The sequence below is a fragment of the Sciurus vulgaris genome (genome assembly GCF_902686455.1).
Source record: "Sciurus vulgaris genome assembly, chromosome: 12".
Taxonomy (NCBI): domain Eukaryota; kingdom Metazoa; phylum Chordata; class Mammalia; order Rodentia; family Sciuridae; genus Sciurus; species Sciurus vulgaris.
The window spans coordinates 3,675,647-3,699,069 of NC_136473.1; the positions used below are offsets into that span (position 1 = coordinate 3,675,647).

General features: G+C 48.5%; 1 protein-coding gene across 1 annotated transcript in view; it reads right to left on the minus strand.

The window, feature by feature from the left end:
* Window positions 1–10,721: 10,721 nt before the first annotated feature.
* Window positions 10,722–23,423, minus strand: part of NID1 (nidogen 1) — a 73,066-nt gene continuing 60,364 nt past the window's right edge. Inside the window, exons 15-20 of the mRNA XM_079106885.1 lie at window positions 20,588–20,714; window positions 16,781–16,952; window positions 15,744–15,901; window positions 14,682–14,805; window positions 13,741–13,853; window positions 10,722–12,828 (exon numbers count right to left, since the gene is read on the minus strand). Coding sequence (XP_078963011.1) covers window positions 12,707–12,828; window positions 13,741–13,853; window positions 14,682–14,805; window positions 15,744–15,901; window positions 16,781–16,952; window positions 20,588–20,714 — 816 coding nt within the window. The 3' untranslated portion in view covers window positions 10,722–12,706. The remainder of the gene's footprint in view (window positions 12,829–13,740; window positions 13,854–14,681; window positions 14,806–15,743; window positions 15,902–16,780; window positions 16,953–20,587; window positions 20,715–23,423) is intronic.

Here is a 23,423-nt window from a genome sequence, read left to right on the forward strand (position 1 = left end):
CTTTCACCTTTAGTCTGTGGATGTCTTTTTCTATGAGATGAGTCTCTTGCAGGCAGCATATTGTTGGGTCTTTCTTTTTAATCCATTCTGCCAGTGTATGTCTTTTGATTGATGAGTTTAGGCCATTAACGTTCAGGGTTATTATTGAGAAATAATTTGTATTCCCAGTCATTTGGCTTATTTTTGGTTTTTAACTTGACTTGGTTTCTCCTTTGATTGGTTTTTCCTTTAAGGTAGTTCCTCCCTTTGCTGACCTACATTGTGGTTTTTCATTCCTCCTCATGAAGTCTTTTGCTGAGAATATTCTGTAGCACAGGCTTTCTATTTGTAAATTCTTTTAACTTTTGTTTATCATGGAAAGATTTTATTTCATCTTCAAATCTGAAGGTTAGTTTTGCTGGGTATAGGATTCTGGGTTGGCAACCATGTTCTTTCAGAGCTTGAAAGATGTTCCAGGCCCTTCTAGCTTTTAGAGTCTGGGTTGAGAAGTCGGATGCTATCCGTATTGGTCTCCCCCTATATGTAATCTGATGCTTTTCTCTCGCGGCCTTCAAAATCCTATCTTTATTTTGAATGTTAGGCATTTTCATTATAATGTGCCTTGGAGTGGATCTGTTGTGATTCTGTGCATTTGGTGTTCTGTAAGCCTCTTGTATTTGATTTTCCATTTCATTCTTCAGGTTTGGGAAATTTTTTGATATTATTTCATTGAATAGGTTGTTCATTCCTTTGGTTTGTATCTCTGTGCCTTCCTCAATCCAAATAATACTTAAATTTGGTCTTTTCATGATGTCCCATAGTTCTTGGAGATTCTGTTCATGATTTCTTACCATCTTCTCTGTTTGGGTGACTTTATTTTCAAGATTAAATATTTTGTCTTCATTGTCTGAGGTTCTGTCTTCCAAGTGGTCTAGTCTGTTGGTGATGCTTTCCATTGAGTTTTTTATTTGGTTTATTGTTTCCTTCATTTCAAGGATTTCCGTTTGGTTTTTTTGAGAATCTCTATCTCTTTGTTGAAATGATCTTTTGCTTCCTGCAGTTGCTCTGTCAGCTTATTGGTATTATCATTCATTGCCTGCATTTGCTCTCTTATCTCATCCTTTGCGTCACGAATCATCTCAATCATGTATAATATGAAGTCCTTTTCTGACATTTCTTCTAACATACTGTCATTGGATTCTATTACTATAAAATCTAGATTTGTTTGGATCATTTTCTTCCCTTGTTTTTTCATGTTGTTCATGTATCTTCCCCTCTAGCAGTGCAGATCTGGGGTAGTGCAGATTTCCCCCTATAGGTTTATAGTGGCCCCATAGGTTTCCAAAACCCTTTCTTTAAGGGGAGATCAATATTAGCAGTGCCCAAATCAGACACTATGCAATCCTAGACCAAATAGCCCCTATGGGAACAATAACAAAATTGTCATAGTAAACAAAATGAGTTCAAATGTTATCTTCGGTAAAACAAACAGGTTTGCAATAAGGTCTGCAGTTTCTAATGGAGGACAAAGAGGATGCAGAGGGATGTAGAATGTGGCTGTTAATGGGATAAGAAAAGAATATACAGAAGTTCTAGAAAATAGAAAGGGTGAGAGTATAATCAAAAGAAATCGGATGTTAGCATGCAAAAAAGGGAGAAAGAGACTCTGAGGGAATAGGTAAACAAAAGGAAAAGAGAGCAAGAAAAGTAAAGAAATAAAAACTTAAATTTTTTTAAAAAGGAGAAAAAAGAAAATCTGTATAACAGTCATATAGTAATGAAACCTCCCAGTGTTCAGTAGCCTGATGCATGAGAGGTACCTGACAATGAGCTTCAAGCCTCCAGCAGGCATCGCAGGATGGGATTTGCCCCACCCAAAGATCGGAGCTATGGCTGCCAGGATTATCCAAGATGGCTGCTCTGGCTTCAAAATATGTTGGCAAATGGGGAGCTGCAGCTCAGGGGTGGACATGGTCAGCTGGAGGTCCTGGAGATGGGATGCAGTTGGTCCCGCAGGGGTCCTGGAGGTCTGGTGTGTTTGGTGTATGTGGGATCCTGGAGGCTGGGTGCAATCAGTCGGTCTGGGTTCCCGGTGATAGGGCACAGTCAGTTGGTCTGGGGGTCTTGATGGCAGGGAGCAGTCAGTTGATGTGAGGGCCCCAGAGGCAGAAAGTGATCGGTTGGGTTGAGGGATCCTGGAGACGGGGCTCAGTCAGTCCGGCCAGGGGTCCTACGGGGCCTGGCTGTTGTCTCAAAATGGCCTTGAATGATCTTTAATAAGTCCTTTTTCTTCCCTATATGTTCCCTTTTCTTTCTTTTTGATGTCTATTAAAAATGGAAGATGCAAGCTTGGCGTAAATCTCGGTGGGACCTCCAAATCTGATACCGCCGTTTACCAGTGACGTTTACCATTCTCCTTCTAATGTTGAAGATTGAACACAGCGGTCTTTGACTTTGAGGGCATGAATGGACTCCTCCTCCACATGCAGGCAATGTCACACACATATTTCCTCTTATTCCTAAGCACTGTTCATTCCATCTAAAGCACTTCAGGAAATTAGAAGAGCAGATGCTGGTCCAGCTAGGTGGTCTCCTTGGAACAAAGAGATCCTCACAGTGATCAGGAAGCATAGAGCCCCAGGAACTCTTGACTGGTGAGACCTGAGCATCTCTCAAGTGCTCCAGCTCCACAGTTCTGGGGGGAGCCTCACCTCGTTCCGAGTACTGCCCTGCAAGGTGTCCTTTCAGAAGAGAAATGGAGACCCCATTCTTGGCTAAAAGGAGATTAGCCAATCTGCCACAAGGCAGCTGAGCCAGGACCCCAGGACCTCCACAGCCTTCGTCCCGGCTGGCATCTCCTCCACAGCCGCCATCACCGGGTGTGTAACAGAAACCTGCGATGACAAACCTGGTTCCTTGACCAGGGGTCCCCAGTGTGAGCTCTTCCTCGATGCTATTGCAAGGGATCTAGACCCTCAATGTGCACCAAGCCTCACCTAAAGTGACTGCAGTTGTCAGGGAATTTTGTGGGCGACACTCTTCCATGTGCCTAGTTGATCTGATGATAATGATAAGCAACTTTATTTAGAAGGATCACTGATTCATGATTTCCTGTTTTCTTCAAAGACAGCTCTTTCAAGAGGATCCTGAAACACTTGTTGACATTGGAAAGGAAACCTGCTTGAAAATGTTGGGACCACATCTCTGAACCCACCTTCCCCAGAACTGATAGCATCCAGTGAAGACCAAAGACCTGAAATGATGAAAAGAAAAAGATCTGTAAACTCATGGAATATCTTCTGTTTGCCTCTCAAACCTCACGGTTTTACCTAACAGGCAGGCTTTGCTTATCGCAGGCCTATTATGGTTGCCAGTGTTGGGATCTTGACGTATTCCACTCTCATCACACTTTCTTTAAAATTGGTATCTTGAGGAGTCACATCTGGAGACTTATAATTTATTGAGGAGTTTATTCTTGGGGGGATGAAGCAGGGACTTTGGTGTCACACCATGCTGGCCCTTGCCTTGTTCTGAGTTGTGCTCCTGTTTACATCCATGAGTAGTGTCCAAGGTCCTCATCAGCCAACGTCTTCAGCAGCCGTTATAAGGCTGGCCTGGAGTCTGTCTAATGCCTTCTATGTGCCTGAAGTTATGCTAATATAAACCATTCTTGGCATTTCAAATAGATATACCAAAATGGCTTCCAGTGTTGGTACTGTAAACCTAATTCTGGCTTTTTTCCATTGAACAAAATATTGGCCCAAATCTCTTCTCCCTTGGGAATATGTCTACATTGAAACACTGCCCGGAAGCATGGTGAGTACCATCTTTCTCTGGATGTGTGTTCCTTGCCTTTCCATTGGAGACAAGTTGTCCAAGTAGCATGAGTCCAAAGATCGACACCGACCTCAAGTAGAAGGCTGGACATTCTGCTACATTACAGCTGTGTGAATTATACTTGAATACCCTGTGTGTTGAGCCAATTTATGTGGGACAATTAAAGAGGCTATCACCTGGGCTTTTTACACATACAAGTTGGGTGAGACTTGAATAACTTCCTGAGCACCCTGGAAGACTTCCAAGTCACTCAGTTGTCTTGATTCAGATGATGTCACCATTTCCCAGAAGACTCTTGGCCTTTTCCTGCCACTTCCTGGCAATAGCTGGATTCCTCATACCATTCAAGAATCCATGAAGGGCTTTGTGTGTGTTCATGTCCCCTGGATGATCCACACAGCTCCACTGTGTCTCCCAAGAGGGGCATCAGCTGGGGAGAAGTGGGAGATGTAGGGTAACGTGGAGGGTCTCCCTCAAATGCTGATGTGGTTCAATGGTTCATTAGTCTGCTGTTTACAACAGCAGTTTATCTCACTGTTCAGTGGAGTCTGAGACAGAGGTGTCCGTAGGGTTGCTCCCGAGGGCTGTCCAGGATTTTGTGCCAGCCCTCTCCCCTGGCTTCTTCCTGGGCCATGGTACTATTTTGGTGCCCTTCACTTGCACCTGAGAACCTTGGCCTCTAGCTTCATCTTCATGTGGTGTTCTCCCTGAGTCCCATCTATCTCTGTCCAAATTTCTCCATTCAATAAGTAATAAGGACACCGGTCCTATTGGATTAAGGTCCACCCTAATAACCCCATCTTAATTTTCTTACATCTACAAAGCACATATTTCCAAATATCTCATTCTGAGGTACTGGGATTAGGACTTCAAATATCTATCTATTTATTTGTTTGTTAGTTTTGGTATCAGGGGTTGAACTCAGGGGCACTCGACCACTGAGCCACATCCTCAGCCCTATTTTTTAATTTTATCTAGAGACAGGGTCTCACTGAGTTGTTTAGCCCCTTGCCATAGCTGAGGCTGGCTTTGAACTCACAATCCTGCTGCCTCAGCCTCCGAGCTGCTGGGATTACAGGCATGCGCCACCATGCCCAGCCTCAAATATCTTTTTGAAAGACCCCATTTCCACCCATAGCTGGTGTTAAAGAGTTAAAATTGTATTTTACTTTTAAATTTTATACTATAGAGTTTAATGAGTCACATGATTTTTAAAGGCCAACTGACACGTGTCCTAGGAATACCTGACTTTGGCCAGCCCCTGCCTTCTGCCAGCATCTCCTCCATCTCCTCACCACCATCCCCCACCCTGGGGCTGCAAGACACCTCTTCTGTCCTGAAGAGCATTTTGACGGGAAGTTTGAGGTGTCCTCAGGGCTGGGTGCTACTATAACCCGTACTTCACAAGGGAGGTCACTGAGACTGAGGAGGGACCAGATGGTTCCAACAAGATACATATTCTCCTTTATTTTGCTTGACCAAAGCAACCAACAAAACGCAGCTCTAGATTCCTAAGAGCTGATCGCACTTGGAATCTGTATTAAAATCCCAAACGTTTCCCTCCCTGCCCCATGGAATATTAAGAAAACCACGGTGTCTGGTGCCACATCCCCAGAAGCTCTTTCATGTAGCTCAGTGGCAGCTTCACTAAGGGAAGGAGGGCCAGCAGGTGGGGCTGGCCAGCACCATGGCCAGAGCACCACTTGTTCAGAGTTGCAGGGTGGGGGAGACGCCCCCGAAGATTCAGATGCCACTCTGTTGCTCACAAACCTCAACTTCCAAGTTCTCGTTCACCATTAAATGTGACTTTCCACGGTGGTGCCCACTTTGGGAAAATCCCGGCCTGTCTGCACCTGCTGTGGCTTGTCTCTTCTGCAACTCAAGTTGGAGTTTACTCTGCATCGTGAGGTATTGAGGGTGGAAACTTGATCCCCCCGCGGTGTTTGGAGGTGGGACCTTGGCAGGTCATCAGGATTAGATCCCTCGTCAGGGTGAAGCCCAAGGTTGAAGGAAGGCTGGTGGCTTTAGCAGAACTGCGCTCACTCCACCTTTCCTCCCCCGACGCTGAGAGGCTCTGATGCCCTCATGTGGTCTGTCCTGGAACTGCCTTGGGAACGGGCCTGGGGACTTCAACTTGGTGACTACTGCAGCACCCTGGCTGTCCGGCTGCCTCTCTGGTGCCCACCTGAGCAAGGCTTTGGGGCTCTTCCATGTCTTGATTTTCACAGGGGTCCTTCGTGGTGAGGGCCTCCTGAATACACACAGTTACTATGTGTTAATAAAAGTTTTAAATGTTTGAGGAGGAAACATTACCCACCCTGATTTGAGCATGCTACTTTGTCTACTTGTATGGAATTATCAGAGTACCCCATAAACTTGTACGATTAAAGTAATAATGTTAACAGTTCCCGTGCTTCTGTGAGCCTGCAGGAAAGCCCGTCAGCACCTGGTGTGGTGCTGTGGAGGAACATGAAAGGTGATACTCTAGTAAAGCCGCAGAGACCACTCCCCACGGATAAAAGCTTTATTTGGGAATGATATAAAAATTAGGATTGCAACCTAGGACACATAAGGCCAGGTGGCCTCCGGGAGGTCTGGAGAACCAAAGAAAAGATTGGGGGAAAGAGGGCGCGTGATGTCTGGGGAACATGTGCGTTTAAGAGAGCAGCTGCAGTATCCAGATGGAGCTGGTCTTAAAGCCACAGCAGCTTGCTGGGTTGGACCGGGTTTGCCAGACAGTCAGGAGCCGGCATTTGGCCTGGGTTCTCCTCAGGGCTCTGGGCTCTCTCTGGCTGGCTGTGTGACAAGAACTCCAGTTTGTAGTTTCACAAGGACACCATGGAGAGGGCTGCCCTGTGCCCTGCCCACACTGGGGAGCCCCTGAAGACTCACAGGACCAGCAGCCAGTGGGTGACCCAGCAGGCATAGGTCACCTCCTGTCCTGCACAGAGTGCCAGCACCAGGGAAGGACTGGCTGCTGGGCAGGTCCTCTGCAGCAGGTCTCAGCTCCTGAGGGATGTGAGTGGCTTCCGTCCCCTGCACTGTGAGGTGGTTCTGCGTCCTCACGTCACTCTCCGCTTCCATTCTTCAGGGATCCCTGACGTACGATGGTTTGAGCTGTGATTTTTTTGACATCACAATGGTGCATGAAGGAGAAATCATACTTTGAATTTTGAATTTTGCTCTTCTCCTGGCTAGAGAGGTGGAGCAGCAGCAGGCCCCAGACAGCCTCTCACTGGGCCGCTAGACCAGGTATCGGGTAGGTGAAGTGTACCGAGCGCATTTTGCACTTAGGGAGTTTTTGATTGACAGTGGGTTGTGCAGGACTTAGCCTGGCTTCATGCAGACCCTCTTTCCTAGAAGGGCCAAGAGGAGACTAGTCATTTCATCCCTCTGAGCAGCTGAGTTTTTTAAAACAAAGTCTGTGAGTTGATGAGGAAAGAAACAGACGGCCTTCTGGGACTTGAAAATCAGACCCCAAACCTCTGTTCCTCGGGTCAGAACTCTAAGTAGTCAGGTAAATCGGCTTTGGGGAGGGAGGAGACTCACCGGCTTTGGGAGCCCGGATCGCAGTGAGAGCTTGCCGTCTGTCTTTGTGTGTGGGGGGGTCGCCTTTGCTGGTTCTTTGTTGGACTCTCCCGAGTGTGGTCTGTGCTGGGCTTATTCACTTGAGACATCAGCCTGCGGGTACCCTTGTCTACACCCCAACCTTTGACTCTGCCTTTGGGATGAGACTGCCGGGGCCTCCATTTGTCCTTGGGCACTGCAATGGAAATGGCAGGGAGCGAAGGTTTAAAAGGAAGAGACCTGCAGGCCCTGCACTGCACTGCCCCTGGGAGAGCTCAGCCGAGCAGGAGGGGAGGGGAGGTGGAGGTCACACAGAACAGTGTGCTCGCTGTGGAGCAGAAGCTGCAAGTGTGTGGATAGTGGCTCCCACACCCCGAGCGGCCCTCTGCAGGGCGGAGCGGCCCTAAAGAATTACCCACGGACTGCCCGGTCTCCCTTGGGGGAGGCAGGATGGCTGGATCTTGCCTATGTGCAGAAGGGGTGCGGAGGAGCTGAGGTCCTGCGAGGTCAGGATGAGGAGGCCAAGGGTGGACCTGGTGGGAGCACATGGGTGCAAGCCCAGCCTCACACCGGTCAGGCTCTGTGGAGTTTAGCGGGAGGTCTGGGGAGAGACCCCAGGAAGGACAGGGCAACGGCACTCCCGAGTACAGGGACTGAAGAGTTACTGTGTGGGGCTGGAGGTCCCCAGGAGGGAGCAGGACAAGTGGTCTGCCATTAAGCGGCTCTGAAAATGGAAACGAGCCATTAAGTAAATCGGACATTTCTGTCCCATTTTGGGATATTTGGGTAATTTTCACCTGTTAGTTACACTGTAATGAACACGTGTCAGATCAAATGAGATGCAATTATTAGATAGCTTTTTAATGTCTCAGAAACCCAACTATAGAAAATTTTCAAACATCCAGAGAAGTAGGTGTCGTGGAGTTATGAATTGCTGTTTTAGGGGTGCAGCAACAAACAGATGTACTCAAATTAAACCACTTGAGAAAGGTTGGAAGCTTTGTCTGGGATGCAGGGAAAGAAGAGGAATGGAGCAGTCCCAGGAGAGAGCAACAGGGGCCTGTCACCTCCTGAGCCTAGGGAGGGAGTGGCTCCTGGGGCTCAGGCAGAGTGTGGAGAGAGGGGCTGTGACCTTCAGTCAGGGGATGCAGCCTGCCCTGGGCAATGGGGTGGGGAGTGGGGGAGACACCCAGTCCCCCACCCACCCACCCACTCTCCACCTCCTGCGAGGAAGCCAGGGAGCAGGGGAGGCACAGGTGTTGACGGCTCAGATCAGCCTTTTGGGGCCCAGATCAGGGTGGGCCGAGGGACACACGGAAGGGATGAGGTATACCCCATTTGGCAACACCCAACTGCAACAAATGCATTAGAAAGTTCTCTATCGCTGTGTAACAAATCGCCAGGCCGCCTGAACCAACAGCAGCTTAAACCAAAGCAGGAGCACCGCCCCATGTGGCTCAGCCACGTCCTCTGTCGACGGTGTCACAGGCCGGAGCCCTGGGAAGAATCTGTTTACAACTTAACCCCCTACCCCCATTTCCTGAACTTGTGGGACAGAAGTCCCCACCGCAGGAGCTGTTCCCGCCTCCCGAAGCCACCCTGCTCCTGGGCTCCTGACTCCACCCTCCACCCTGGACCCAGCAAGGCCGGCGGTGCCCTCCTGCTCTTCGCCTTCCCCTGCCTCGCTTCAAGGACCCCTGCCTTCCTTGTCTGCCTGCAAAGCCCCCCCCGGGCAGTCCAGGATCCTTTCCCTGTCTCAGGGTCAGCTGGTCAGTAACCTTGACCCTGACTGCAGTCCACGGCCATACCTAACTCAGGATCATCAGCATCCAGCCAGCTGCAACCACGAGTGGCTTTGTGCTGATCTTAGGTAACTAGGAGTTTTAGTTTTGCAGTGATTTTTTTAAAACACAGATTTACTGAGGTACAATTCACATACGCACATTTCACTCAAAGTGTACAGGTAATGGTTTTTTCTTTTCTTTTCCTTTTTTTTTTTGGCGGGGGTGGGTGCTGGGGATTGAACTCAGGGTCTTGTGCTTGTGAGACAAGCACTCTACCAACTGAGCTATATCCCCAGCCCAGGTAATGGTTTTTGATTTATTACATTATTAATTTTTAAGAACCATGGTAGAATCTGTATACAAAAGACATGAAATTCGTCCTTTAACCATGCTTAAGTGACAACTTAGTGGCATAAAAAACATTCACAGTGTCATGCAACCATTACTACTATCACTTCCAAAAGCTTTCCATGGCCTCCAGGGAAAGCTCAGAAACAATCGAGTAGTAACCCTCCACTCCTTCTGCCCTGCTGACCTCTGATCTACTTGTAGTTTCTGTGAATCTGCCCAGTCCAGATTCCTTATGTGAGTAGATTCATTCAGCACTTCTTCCTTTGTTCTGGGCTTATTTCATGGAACGTAATGTCTCCGAGTTCATCCAAGTTGTGGCAGGTATTGGAACTTCCTCCTTCTCGGGCTGAATCGGTCCGTGTGCACGCCGCAGGAGGAAGGAACGTACCTCTGTTCCCCTGCTGATAGACACGGGGTTGTTTCCACCTTCAGACTATAGCGAACAATGCTGCAATGCACATTGGTTTACAAGTGTCCATTCCAGCCCTCCCTTCTGATTCCTGCAGGTCTGTACCTAAGAGTGGAATTACTGGATCATGAGTAATTCTGTAGTCCACTTTTTGGGGAACCACCAAATTGTTTTCCAGAGACTGTACCATTACATTCCTACTGGCAATGCAGAGAAGTTCCAATTCTTGCACATCCTTTTCAATACTTTTTTTTATCCTAACAAGTATGAAGTAGTACCATATTTTGGTTTTGATTTGCATTTCTGTAATGACTAATGATAAGGAAATTCTTCCTTTTTCTGCAGTACTGGGCATTGACCCCAGGGCCTTACTCAAGTGTGCCAGGTAAGCACTTTAACACTGAGTTATGTTCTCAGTCCTAGAAGCATCTTTTCACATGCTTATTGGCCAACTGTATTTGTTTTTTTGAATTTTGTTGTTGTTGTTGAGTGGTAGATCTTTACATTTTTGCATCCTAATTCTTTTTTTGGTACCGGGGATTGAACTCAGGGACACTCAACCACTGAGCCACATCCCCAGCCCTACTTTGTATTTTATTTAGAGACAGGATCTTGCTGAGTTGCTTAGCACCTTGCCATTGCTGAGCTGGCTTTGAACTTGCAATCCTCCTGTCTCAGCCTCCCAAGCTGCTGGGATTACAGACCTGTGCTACCAGCCCGAACAACTGGTCGGTTTTCCCACCATGAATCTGCCCCCCAACAGAATATCTCTTCATTCAAAAAAATATGGAGACTTTCTTTTTAACAAAAATTTAATTTCCTGCACTAATATTTGTACAGCTGTAAACTCAAGGAATCATTCAACACTTGTAAAATATGGGGGAACAGTTAATAAGCACCTTCAATGTTTCCACAGTTTAAGAACTTACCATTTAAGACATTTTACAATGACTCTATTGAAATGAATAAAAGTTATGAAAATTACACAACATCATGTTGAACACTTGATATAGAGGGTTTGATATGGAATGATAAATATAAAAAGACTATTGAGTTGTGCTACATACAAGATCCATGTGTTCCCCAAATCTTGTGATTCTTGGGGACATAGTTGCCTCTCAAACTCCAATTATCTAGGGAAAGCCACCCTTCCAACTCAGGTTCCCAGGTACTGCAGAAGCAGGCGAGAATAGAAGCAGGAGGGGCTGGGGGTGCTGAGTGGCTAGGGCTTGACGAAAAGAGGGGATCTCTTCCACAGGAGAATTTCAGGCAGAATCTTCTGCGTCCTCAGGGACAAGCATTTTTGGCAGAACATACCATTCTCTCTTTGGTACTAATTAAGGGTTTTTGTTATTGCTGTTCCTAGTCCTCTTTCCTTCCCCTTCCTCTGGGGTTCTCCTTTCCTGCGCTCCATCAGTCTCTTCAGCATTATTTAAAGGTTTAGTTACTGCTGTTCTTGAATCCCCCCAACACTTCCTCTCAGACTTTCCTGCTCTCCATTAGTCTCTCTCTGGTGCTTTCCACTGAGTCTTCTCTATCCCCTTGCTCTGCACTCTACTGACTTATGCCCAACTTTCAATCCAAAAGGTCTATTGTTTTAAGAATCTGGAAAGCAGTTGGAAAAAAAAAGATAACATTAGCTACTCATATGGTCAGATTTTTTTTGTAGAAACATAAACATGAAATGAAGCAATGGTCCCTTGAATTAGACCAATGAGAAATTAAGGGTCTAGACTATTACCATAAACACTCAACTAGATCATCCTGGATTGTGTCTTTAAGTGAGAATACAGCCAGCGAGAGGCACAGATAGAGGGAAAAACGAAGAAGTGAGTTTATGGTTGAGAATATATTGGTTCTCAGGCATGGAGGATAGAGGTGAAGGTCTGTGATGGGTCACCTGGAACCAGTTCCAGTTTGTGCCTCAGATATGTCTCCATGAGGAGACAGAAACAGGTGCCAGCAGTGGGGCTGAAGACTAGCACAGCATTAGTGATCAAAGACTTAGAAGCAGGCACTTTGGACAGAGAGAAATAATTTGGTAATCTTTGGTATAATTTAAGGCACATGAAAATAATCCCCTATCCTCAAATATCTGAAAATTCCTACCACAGGACACCTCTCAACTTAAGCCTTTGACTACCCAGGGCTACTGCTGAAATGCCAATGTTTTACTCAGGGGGTGCTGCTCATTAGCATCCACTAAATACCCATATGTTCTTAGGATGGAGTGATTAAAAGGCAGAGCATGCACAGTACAGTTGTCAGCTCAGGGAGGTTGAAGGTGGTGAAATAGATGGGAGTAAAGGGAGGAGTGTGAGGGCTTCCTCCCTCTTTCCCTTCCTTCCTCCCGACCTCCCCTAGGCAGGCCCTGGCTGGTGTGACGAGGAGCTACCAGGATGGTGGCTGGCTCAGAATCAAGGCTGAGCTCATAAGGCCACAGAACAGTGGACCACTTAGGCCTGAGAAGAGTCTGCTCACCCTGGGGAAAGGACCTAGAGCACTGGATGGAACATAATTTTCACCTGGGCTCTAAAAACTCATCTGAGGATTGGGGTCGGGGTGGGTGATTCTGTCCTCATGTAGGAGTAGAGATTTCCCACTGCAGAAGTCCAGAGTGTATGTTCTAGAGAAGAGTGAGGGAAAAGTTGTTGCTCAGGCTGGGCTAGACCTGGGCCCAGTGGTCACTCAGCTGGAGGACAGTTTTCAGTCTGGACCAAGTAGTTTCAAGTAGGGTGTTGCTGTGAAGTACTTGGAGGGGGATAAGACACTCCGGTCCTCATTTCCGCTCGATACAGTCAACTCCCAGGGTGTTGTCAGGGCAGCGACAGCTCCTGCTCCCTGGGGTGGCCAAGCAGAGGTGGGTGCAGCCACCATTGTTCACCGAGCAGTAGTTGTGACCTGGAAAAGGCAGAAATCAGTTCTGCAGCCCCTCTCTGAACTGACTTGACAGCCATTTAAGAGAGTGGCCTCCCTTTTAACTCTTTGGGTTTTCTAAGAGGACAAGCTCATTAGGGATCCAGAGGAGGGAACACTATGCACAGCACTCAGCTAAAGCTGAGCTAGTTATCTTTCCCTCCTCACTACACCAGATGGGCAAAAGCACAGATTCCTCATTTGGCAGCTACACAGATTCATCACTGAAGCTATTAAACAGGCCTCACGGAGGGTTCCCAGCTCCAACACAGAGCTGGAATTTTCAAGTACAAAGTACTCACCATCTCGCTTGCACACTCACCTTCACTGGGACTGGGCAGAGGAGGGAAGGTCAGGAGCAAGGCCTTCAAGAGGCAGTGCAGCACAGCTTGGGGAGCCAGGCACCTGGACCTCCCTGCGGCTCTGACACTATGAGTGTGACTTTGAGCAGGCTGCTTATAAAATGGGCATAATAATAGTGCCTGCTGCAGAGGTTTCTGCAAGGACTGAATGAACTCCGAGTTGTTCATCAAGTGCCTCGCTCACAGCACGCACCATGTTGGGTTTGCAACCCTTCTCCTTGTTATTATTAACTATTGCTGCCCCTAGGCCAAAGGGATGAACAGGTAAAGCTGCAGAGAGCCTAACATTAAGGTCAACCTTTTGGGAACGTGAAGACCAAGCACCTAGAGGCCCAGTCTGAGACTCAAGACTTTTCCCGCCACATCCACTTCACATTTTCTGCTTGTCTAGCTCCCCACTCAGTGATGGGGAGCCTGCTGCTCTCCCACAGCGGGATCAGGCTACTAGCAGAGGCGCAGGTGGCAGCCTGCATGTGGGCTCTGAGGAGCACCCCCTGCCCCTGAGAGCTTCAGCATTTCCGCATGGGTGAGGTACCTTGGGGACACTGTGACAAGGCAGTGGTGATGCCATACAGCCGGGTCTGCTTGTGAGGGTGGAAGGAATCCGTCTCTCTGGAAATAGCTAGGTCGACAGTGACCACGGAGTTCCTATGAAGTGTGGAAGGGCAGAGGTTAAGAGCACATTTGGTGGCTTGACCTTTCCTCCACAGGGCAGCCTCTGGCAGTTTGGGGAAAAATCGGAGGCCATAAATAGACATGGGGGCCCTAGGCATCCCTCCCACCTCCTGGGGGTCAAGCCTGCATTTCTTGGGCTTCCTTTATTATCATTAGTATTATTTTATTTTATTTTTTAGTTGTCAATGGATCTTTAAAAATTTTTATTTATTTATTTATTTATATGTGGTGCTGATTATTGAACCCAGGGCCTCACACGTGCCAGGCAAGCATCTACCATTGAGCCATAACTCCAGCCTCCCTTGGGCTTCTTAAAGGCAAAAATCAGCTTGCTCTTCCCTCACACTTGAAGTTCCAAGAGAGACCTGATCGGTATCCAGAGGCCCTGGACGGCCTCTCCCTCGGGCTAACCCTCCATCTGCAGGAAAGGGTGGTCAAGAAGAGACTAAGATACTGCTGTTTAAGGACAATAACAAGGTAGGGTGTGAGGCAGGCATTGAGTCCCCCAGCTAAGTGACCCTGGCCGGCTCCTGGGAAAGAACAGACTTACTCAGGAAACCCAAGTTTACAGACTCGAAATACCCAGCTAGGGGCATCCAGAAGATAAATGCACCTCCTGCTCTCCCCAGAGCCCTTCCCTCCCTCCTCCACTCTCCTCTATCACAGCCGGAAGGGTGACAGTGAGGGGACATCTCTCAAGACTCAAAGACCAAGACAAGAGGCCAGAAGGAAGGGCCTGGCCTCCCAGAGACAGGGTGGGACGGCAGGCCCGCCCAGTGCCCACGGCCGCGGCGGACGTACGTCTTCCAGTCTGTGTAATACAGATTCTTCCCGTAGCTCGTCACAGCAAAGGGGTACTGGAGGCCTTCGAGAGCCCTGCGCCTGCTGGGCTGGCCCGGGTTCAGGCATTCCGCCCGATGGGTGCCTGTGTGTGGCAAAGACAAGGCGCTCGTTGTTCACGCAGGAAACGGGCCCTTGTGTCATGAGACCAGACCAAGGAGGGCGAGGGCGGGAGAAGCCCTGCGCTGCTCAGGGGCACGCGGAGCCTGCTCTTCCTCCCTTCCTGCCCCTTTCGTCTGTCCCACCCCTGTGTCCTGCGCCCACACCTGGTCCTGCGGGGAGACATGAGCCAGGGCAGAGGAGCCGCACCTCAACCCTAGGCTTCCTCCTCTGGCTCTCGATCAAGCCCTCCTCCCTGGGTTCAGAGTGCTTGAGAGCGGCAGGCGGCCATGGAGGCCTGCGCCATGCCAACCAGGAGGCTGACTTCTCATTTCAGAGTTCACCTCACTCCTGCCCCAGCTAGACGGGCCAAGTCCCATGGTCTGCACCCTGTGTGCTCCTGACCGTGTCGGGAATGGAGAAGGAACGCAACAGACGCTTACAGAGAGGGACGGGTGGGTGATCCTCCCCGACTGGCATCCTGTCCACGCCCCTAGCCTGAGGGACACCCACACTGGCCAAAGCAGGGCCCACAGCAGGGACTGCATGGGGGCTGCTTTTCTTGTGTCTTCCCGGGCTCAGAGTCCTGTCTAAGCCCACAGGGACGCAAGGGAGCCATGGGAACATGAGCAGAACTGCTTAACTGGTGCCAGGATGGCGGGGGCTCTGCGCAATGCCACTCAGAACAGGGGTCGGCCACCTCTTAAAGGGCCAGGTAGTTATTATATTAGGTTCTGTAAGCCAAGAAGTAAAATCTAGGGTGGTACCCAGGTGTTTACATAACCACTTAAAATGCAATGTTTTACAATAAAAAACCACTCAGAGCTGCCCATTATACAAAACCAGGCTACAGGTAGAATCGCGGTTGGCTAACTCCTGCCTGAGGATCAAGGATGCCCCCAGACAGCGTCAAGCTCCTGTCACCTGCATCCACCCAGCACAACTGGGACGAGAAGGCATCAAAGGTCAGGCCATTGGGCAGGCCCAGGTCATCCTGCACAAGGACCCTCCGATTCGTGCCGTCCATGTAGGAAGTTTCAATTTTGGGGCGGTCTCTGTTCCAGTCTGTCCAATAAAGGTTCCTAGCGAAGGGAAAGAGGAAGAGGAATGTTGAAGATGTTGAGGGAAATGCTAATAAAAATCACTCTTAAGGAATCTGAAGACAAGACAGGCAGACAGGAAAACAAGGCCTACACAGGATCTGGAGGTGCTAAGGAGCATTTCCTTGTGCAAGGACCTTTGGACTCGTTCCTCCTCGAATTTAGTTATTCAGTTACTAATGAATCCAGTTCCCTTTAACTTCAAACCTGACAAACCTCAAACAAGCTGTTAACAAAACAAAACACAGTAACTGGCATAAACATGCGACAGTACCCAGCATGCTGCCATTGCACAGGAGGGCATGGCCGGCCCGGGGGACTGACTAAGGCAAGCAGCAGAGGCTGGAAGAGATATTGGTCAAGGTCCTTGCTGTCCAGGAGGTAGCTGAGCGCCCACAGCACTGGGGAAGGAACCAAGGTGCGTAGGAGCCAGAGGCCTGGTGGGTGAGATTCAGAGTTGCAGGGAGGGGAAAGAGAAAGCAGCGACACACTGAACAAACACCGGAAGGCGTCTCCCGGGGTCTCAGGATGGGCTGCCCCGGGATGGAGCCCCAGGGTGCGTCTGTGCCACCCTGACAGAGTGGATCCACATCCAGCCCACATGCAAGACGCCCAGTTTCTGAGCTGTAACCTTACAAAGTCTCTTGGTAGAATATTTGAAAAAGAGCATGGTGTGGAGTCCCTGTTATAATCAGAGTGCTGGCATTTCACTGAGACCTGTTGGTCACCCACTGTGGGCGGACAGGCATCCCGGGCTGATGTTAGGAGAGCAATGCTGGAGTTAGAACCTTACGTCTGGAAATATTCAAAGGACCAGGTGCAAATAGAGTAGAGGCACAACACACATTCACACAAAAATACCCTCTCACGGAATCCGTCACGATGCCTCTTGGATTCACCAAATCGGTCTCAAAAAGCACCCGGCGCTGCGTGCCATCCAGCTTTGCCACTTCTATTCGATCCAGGTGGGAATCCGTCCAGAAGATGTTGCGGCCAAGATGGTCAACAGCAATGCCCTCCGGGCTTCCGAGGTCTAGAACCAAAGACAGAGCTCCTCTGGTTGCTTTCTCTAAGCAGGTGAGATTAGGCTTTTCTTTTTCTTTTGCAGCACTAAAGATCAAACCCAGGGCCTCGCCCATGCTAGGCAAGTGCTCTACCACTGAGCTACGTCCCCAGCCTAAGATCACCATTTTTGCGGGGGAGGAGGGGGATGCTGGAGATTGAATTCAGAGGTAATTTACCACTGAGTTTCATCCCCAGGTGATTTATGTTGTATTTCGAGACAGGGCCTCACTAAGTTGCTGAGGCTGGCTCTGAACTTGAGATCCTCCACGATCCTCCTGCCTCCATCTCCCAAGCCACTGGGATCACAGGATCAGTCTTTTCAGATGGCTCATGCTGCTTCACAGGGCAACCGATCTGTGCACTTTGAGAAACCGCACGGAATGTGAAATGCGTATTGTTTCTAAGATAAGCAACGTAAAGTGACAAATGTAGGAATGTCACTCATTCGCTCCTTGTCTGTTCCTGTGCACTGCACTGGGAACCAGGACAGGGACAGACTACAAAGCTGTGGCCCTGGCCATCAAGGAGACCACAGCCAATCTCCGTCCAGACTGAGTTACTAGGACCTAGAGGAGGGACACTGGACCCAGACTGCAGGGACCAGGAAAAGTTCCCTGTGGGTGGGGACACCTTTCAAAGTTGGCTCCTAGGAGACCAATAGGAGTTTGTCAGGCAAAGATCCTAGATTAGCGTTTTTGGGTAGTGGGTCAGGACACAGGCAGGAAGGAAGACTGGGCAAGGCTTGACGTGAACTCTGTCATTTTATAAGGCTGGGAACCATACGGCTGGAGAGTGGATACAAAGAGAGGATGCTTGGGTGGTGAGCTTAGAGTTAACTCCCAGGCAAAGGGAGGCATGGGGAGGTCTCAGGGTGGTGATGGGACAACAGATCTTTCCCATAAATCATGGGGACAAAGACATTTCAGGGAAACCGTGTTTTTAGGAAACTGCAGCTGTCAGGACTTTCATACATGCATAAGGGGTGACAAAAAGGGGGGCCAGTTTCTGGACCCAGCAACTGTTGTCCCTACATAGCAGAGTCCTCACCGTGAGCCCTCAGCACTTGATCCAAAGGTCAAGATCCCTGTGGTTTCCTGACTTTAAATTTTTCAAAAGTTAAAAACTGACATTGTGGGATTTGTTGGTACTGCTTGGGGTTCTTCCCCTGAATGGAGGATTGAGGGTCCCTGAGCATGGCTGGGGTGCAGGCAGGAAGGGGAAGAGGCTGCTCTCCCTGGGGTAGGAGAACCATCCCAATACCATGTTCCCTGGTCTGTGCGTGAGTGACGATCCCTCAGCCCACTAGAATCAGCCCTCACTGGACCCCAGCACAGCCGTGGGCTCTGGGTGCTGTGAACATCGAGCCTTGGGACAGGAGCCCCCAGCAGAAGGTGAGGATCAGACACCACACTTGAACTCTGTCTTCATTACTATCCACACCCAAAGGAGAGCTTTGGATCTTCCCCAGATCCCTAGAGGCCAAAGGAAAGCAGGAGGTCCCGTTGGTTTCCAGAAGGAACCTGGACAATCCATCCTGTGCACAGGGGGAATGAGGGCATCCGCAACAAACGCGGGCTGCCCAACGACAGTGTCTTCGCAGGCAACGAGAGGAGCCCTAACGAGGGAGCCACCAAGCCTCCCTCCCTCACCCAGGAAGACGCTGCTCTGTGGGCTGCTCTTCCAAAGGGAAGGCCCGGAGAGCCCGTCCCCTTCCCACAGGAGACAAAGAGGGCAGACGGCAAGGTGATGTGCCACCCACTGCCACGTCAAAAGGAAATAGGTGATGGCAGTCTTTAAAGACATAGGTCGGGACTTTAGTGCATGGGAAGAAAGACAAGCCCTGGATTCGGACTGTAGGGAACCAGGGGGAGAAGGGAGAATACCCAGTGCCGCCCGAACTCCCCAGTGAAGAAACCGCCCGTGTCATGCCACGGAGTTTGCTGGAAGTTTCTTTCTCATTTTGGTTTAATTCTGGGTTTCTGCAGGAAGCAGGCTTTTGCTTGAAATGTTTCTTGCTGTGCTTAAGGCTTTCTTGGATGATGATCAACTCCAAAGGCAACAGGAAATAGCAGAAGATGACCTACTCGCCTCTTCCACCAGGGTTTGAACTTGAATTGTGAAAATAGGAACAGCTTTTCAATAGAGATGAGGGGCAAAAGGGCATTTTCAAACCTCTGCTTATTAAGCCAGAGCAGCAGTGTAGTATGTAGAGCAGGAACACTAGCAGACATCATTTAGTACCCCATCAGTTTCCAGAAAGGGATTCGGGGTCCAAGGGCAAAGCCAGGCAGATTCAGCTCAGACTCAGTTTGATTCCTGCGCATCGTCTCTAGGGAAATCACCGAGGAAGGAAAAGCATGCCCCATGGGCAACTCCAGAACATCAATGGTGAGAGAAATGTGAACTTGGCAGTTGAAGAAGCCACACTCAGTCCCAAGTAAAAAGAAACTCGAGGTGAGGCCTCTATCTTGCAGAGATGCATCTTTGATTTGAATATTAACAGAGGAAGCAAGAGTGCTTTACACACCAAATAACATCACCAAGGCAGTATCTTTCGAGTAAGAACATTCTGGAGTCAGCTGATGAGGCCTGACTTAAGCAACACATACTGCTTGACAGTTTGGTACAGGGGAATTTGTACAGATGCTGGGATTTTTATTATAATGGTCTCCATCTAGATAAAGCATACCCAAATAAAATGGTCTAGAGTTGACAAATGGAGGCATTAAAATAATGCAGAGCCCCTGGCTTACTTCAGCAGCCTTAAGCTATGGGACAGAGGTGAACAGTAGAGGTGGGATGTGCCAAGCCAGCGTGCACTTCACGCTCAGTAACCAACACACACAGAACTGTCTGAAGATTCAGCCCAGTGTGCTGCACTCCTCTGATCAAGTAAGTACCAGGAGTGTGAGAAAGAAAAGAGCAGCAACCCCCACCCCCTACGCTGCAGGTTGAAGTGACAGCCCTTTATCTTTTTTTCTTGTATTTAGATATTTTTAGTTTAGATGCACATGATGTCCTTATTTATTTTTTCATGTGGTGCTAAGACTCGAACCCAGTGCCTCCTACACGCTAGGCAAGCATTCTACACCTGAGCCCCAACCCCAGCCCCAACAGCCCTTTCCCTTGACAACTGCCTCAGGCACAGACTCAACTCTCAGGCTGGGTAGTGCCAGGTGACTCTCCTGACCTGGTGATTCACTGGCCTGTGACTTAGGGCTCCTCCTGGAGCACGCTGCGGTGCACTCTGAGCACCTGGCTCAGCAGCCAGAGGGAGATTGTGTCACAAACAGACGGTGAGTTTGGCCTTGATGGTTTGAAGCTGACCACGTGAGCGCTCAGAGAAAGGCACAGGCCTCTGTCCTATTTTGAGGTCATTCTCCTGAGGCTATCTGGCAGTGGATCTCAGCCCAGGCTCCCTGATTTAATGATGAAGCCCCTCCTCAGAGGAGCTGGGAGGGTGATGCTTTGAAGCAGGTCACCCACGGCCCACTGCACACCACCGGACCCTGGGAGCATCCTCACGCTCCCCCTCCCCCTCCCACCCAGAGCCACTCGGACCACCAGGAGCAGAGCCAAAGGCGACAGGGTCTGCTGGCCCACCTTGTCGAATGATGGTGGCTGGCTCCCCGCCTTGCAGGCTGGCTCTCCCGATGGATGGTTCACTGATATCCGTCCAGTAAATCATCTTGTCCACACAGTCGAAGGCCAGTCCAATGATGACTTTCGCCTGGAAGTGAAGACCAGTGGTGAGAACAGTCCACTACAGCCGCTGATAAACATAACGGGCTGGATAAACACTTGGGTAAACGACTTCCAACCTGACCTGACATCACGGGCAAAAGTAAAAGCCGAAACAAGAAAGCTCCGAGAAAAAAATCATACAATATCCTCACACTCTTCGGCGTGAGCTCCCCTCCTAGGCCAAGCTTCCAGTACAGACAGGCAGCTCTGCAGGACACTCCGGGTCAGAGGATTGCACTTCTAAATTGTTACAGCGAATTGTAAATATGAATACCATAAGCCCATACTATATTTAGATACAGGTTATAGATTAAGTTTACATTATAATTATACATTTATATTATATATTGTATTTGCTTTCTTATATAAGTAGCCATCAACTAACTAGATAGCCTCTGAATACAAGGTGGTTCTGTGCACCCCTGGGCAGACACGACCGAGTGACCATCATGACCAAGCACTCAGGCCCCACCTCTGGGTCCCTCTCCCACTGTGTCCATGCTCAGCAGCTTCTCTGATCCTCATCTTAGGAAAGAAGGAACATTTCCTATAGTAAACACACTGAGACTCTCTTTCCACACACCAATTCTTACAAAAGAATCAGAGGAAACAGGTGACTAGTTTTTGTACATGTGATTGGAACTGAACAAAAAAATTTACTGGGCCATTCTTACGTTTGAAGAGCCACTGGGAGCCAGCTACTGGAGAAAGTGGACCTCTGCAAGGGAGCTGAGCAAGAAACTTGCATCCTTGATAACTGATCAGCTTCCTTATCCTCCACCACTGTCCAGTGATGTCTGACCACCCTGGCCATCTTCTGCAAGTACCTCGTTAGGCCGGTTGAGCCAGAATCCCCCTCAACCTTCCTTAGTGATTCCCCCTTCACTGACCCTTATGCTGCTCCTAGACTATAAATTCCCACCTGTCCAAGCTGTGTTTAGAGTTGAGCCCCAAACTCTTCCTCATTTAAGACCCAGGTGAGTGGCCCCTATACCTATTGAGATGGTCCTGAAAAAGCCTCTTTATCAGGCTTTAATGAGCATTAATAATTTTTTCTTTAACATCATCATGTATAATGAACTATGGTGATATTTAGATAGGACTCCATCCTAGTAAAAACATCAAGTAACTAAAATTGTCCAAAGTCTTAAAACAAGCCCTTTCCCCACAGGGTGTTTTGGTAAAGCCTAGTTCACATCTCTTGCAAATTAAAGTATTTGAAATCTAGGTATTTAGATAAATTTTAGCCACTGGGAGAACTGGGTGAAAGGTGCACAGGATCTCTCTACACTAGCTTTTGATCTTCCTGTGGTTCTATAATAATTTTCAATCAAAAAGTTAAACACAAAACAAGGTCACAAACTTGATCAAAGAGAAAGAACTTCATCTCTAGACGTTGCTCTTGAGAAGCCTGAGAAAGCTGGCAGCCTGTGTGATCTCAGTCCATAATGAGGTCAGGCTCTGCCAGCAGCCTGGGAACATGGAATTGTTCAGGTACAAGAAACCCTGGGGTGGGTGCTTGGTTGTGGACACAGCACGAGGCATCATGAGGCCAGGCAAAGGCTCAGGAGGGAGGCTCTGAAGATCAGAACCACCTTTTACTGGGATATCAAGGTTATCATCACATACTTCCCCTCAAGAGGTCAGGGCAAAGTGACAGTGACCTGATCCCTACCTCACACCACATACAAAAATAAACTCAAACTGGATCAAAGGCCTAAACTTAAGAGCTAAACTATAACACACTTAGAAGAACATACAAGGGAAAAGACTTTTGACATTAGACCAGGCAAAATCTGTTGAATATGACACCAAAAGTACAGGCAACAGAAGAAAAAATAGTCTGATTAGACAAAATCAACATGTAAAATTCTGTGCACTGTAGGATAAAATCCATAGAATGAAAGGGCAACTTCTGGAATGGGAAAAAATATTAGTAAGCCAGGCACGGTGGTGCACACTTATAATCCCAGCAGCTTGGGATTATAAGTGAGGCAGGAGGATCGTGAGTTTAAAGCCAGCCTCAGCAAAAGTGAGGTGCTAAGCAACTCAGTGAGACCCTGTCTCTAAATGAAATGCAAAATAGGGCTGTGGAATGTGGCTCAGAGGTTGAGTGCCCCTGAGTTCAATCCCTGGTACCTCCCCCCCAAAAAAAAAGAAAAAGAAAGAAAAAGAAAATATTAGCAAAACATATATCTTTTCAGGGGTTAATTGTCAGAATATATATATCTAAAAAACCTCTTACAACTAACTAAACAAAAAGCTGATTTTAAAAATGGGCAAAGGACTTGAATGGACAAAAGAAGACATATGAATGGCCAATGCACACTTGATAACATGCTCAACACCACTAATCATTAGGGAATCATAAATCAAAACCCTAACATGACAGCACCTCACATCCATCAGGATAGCTATTATTATGGGAAAAGAAAGCAGAGGAGAGCAAGTGCTGTAAGTATGTGGATAAGCTTAAAGGCTTGTGCTCTGCTGATGGGAATGTGCCATGGTACAACCACTGTGGGAACAGCAGGGCAGTTTCTCAAAAAATCAAACAGGGTTCCCACGGGCGCCTTGAGGGCCTGCAGCCACTGGAGGGTATGCGTCCAAAGACACGAAAGGAGGGACTTGTGCTCACAGCAGCATGATTCACAACAGCCAGAAGGTGGAAGCAACCACTGTCCACTGACAGAAG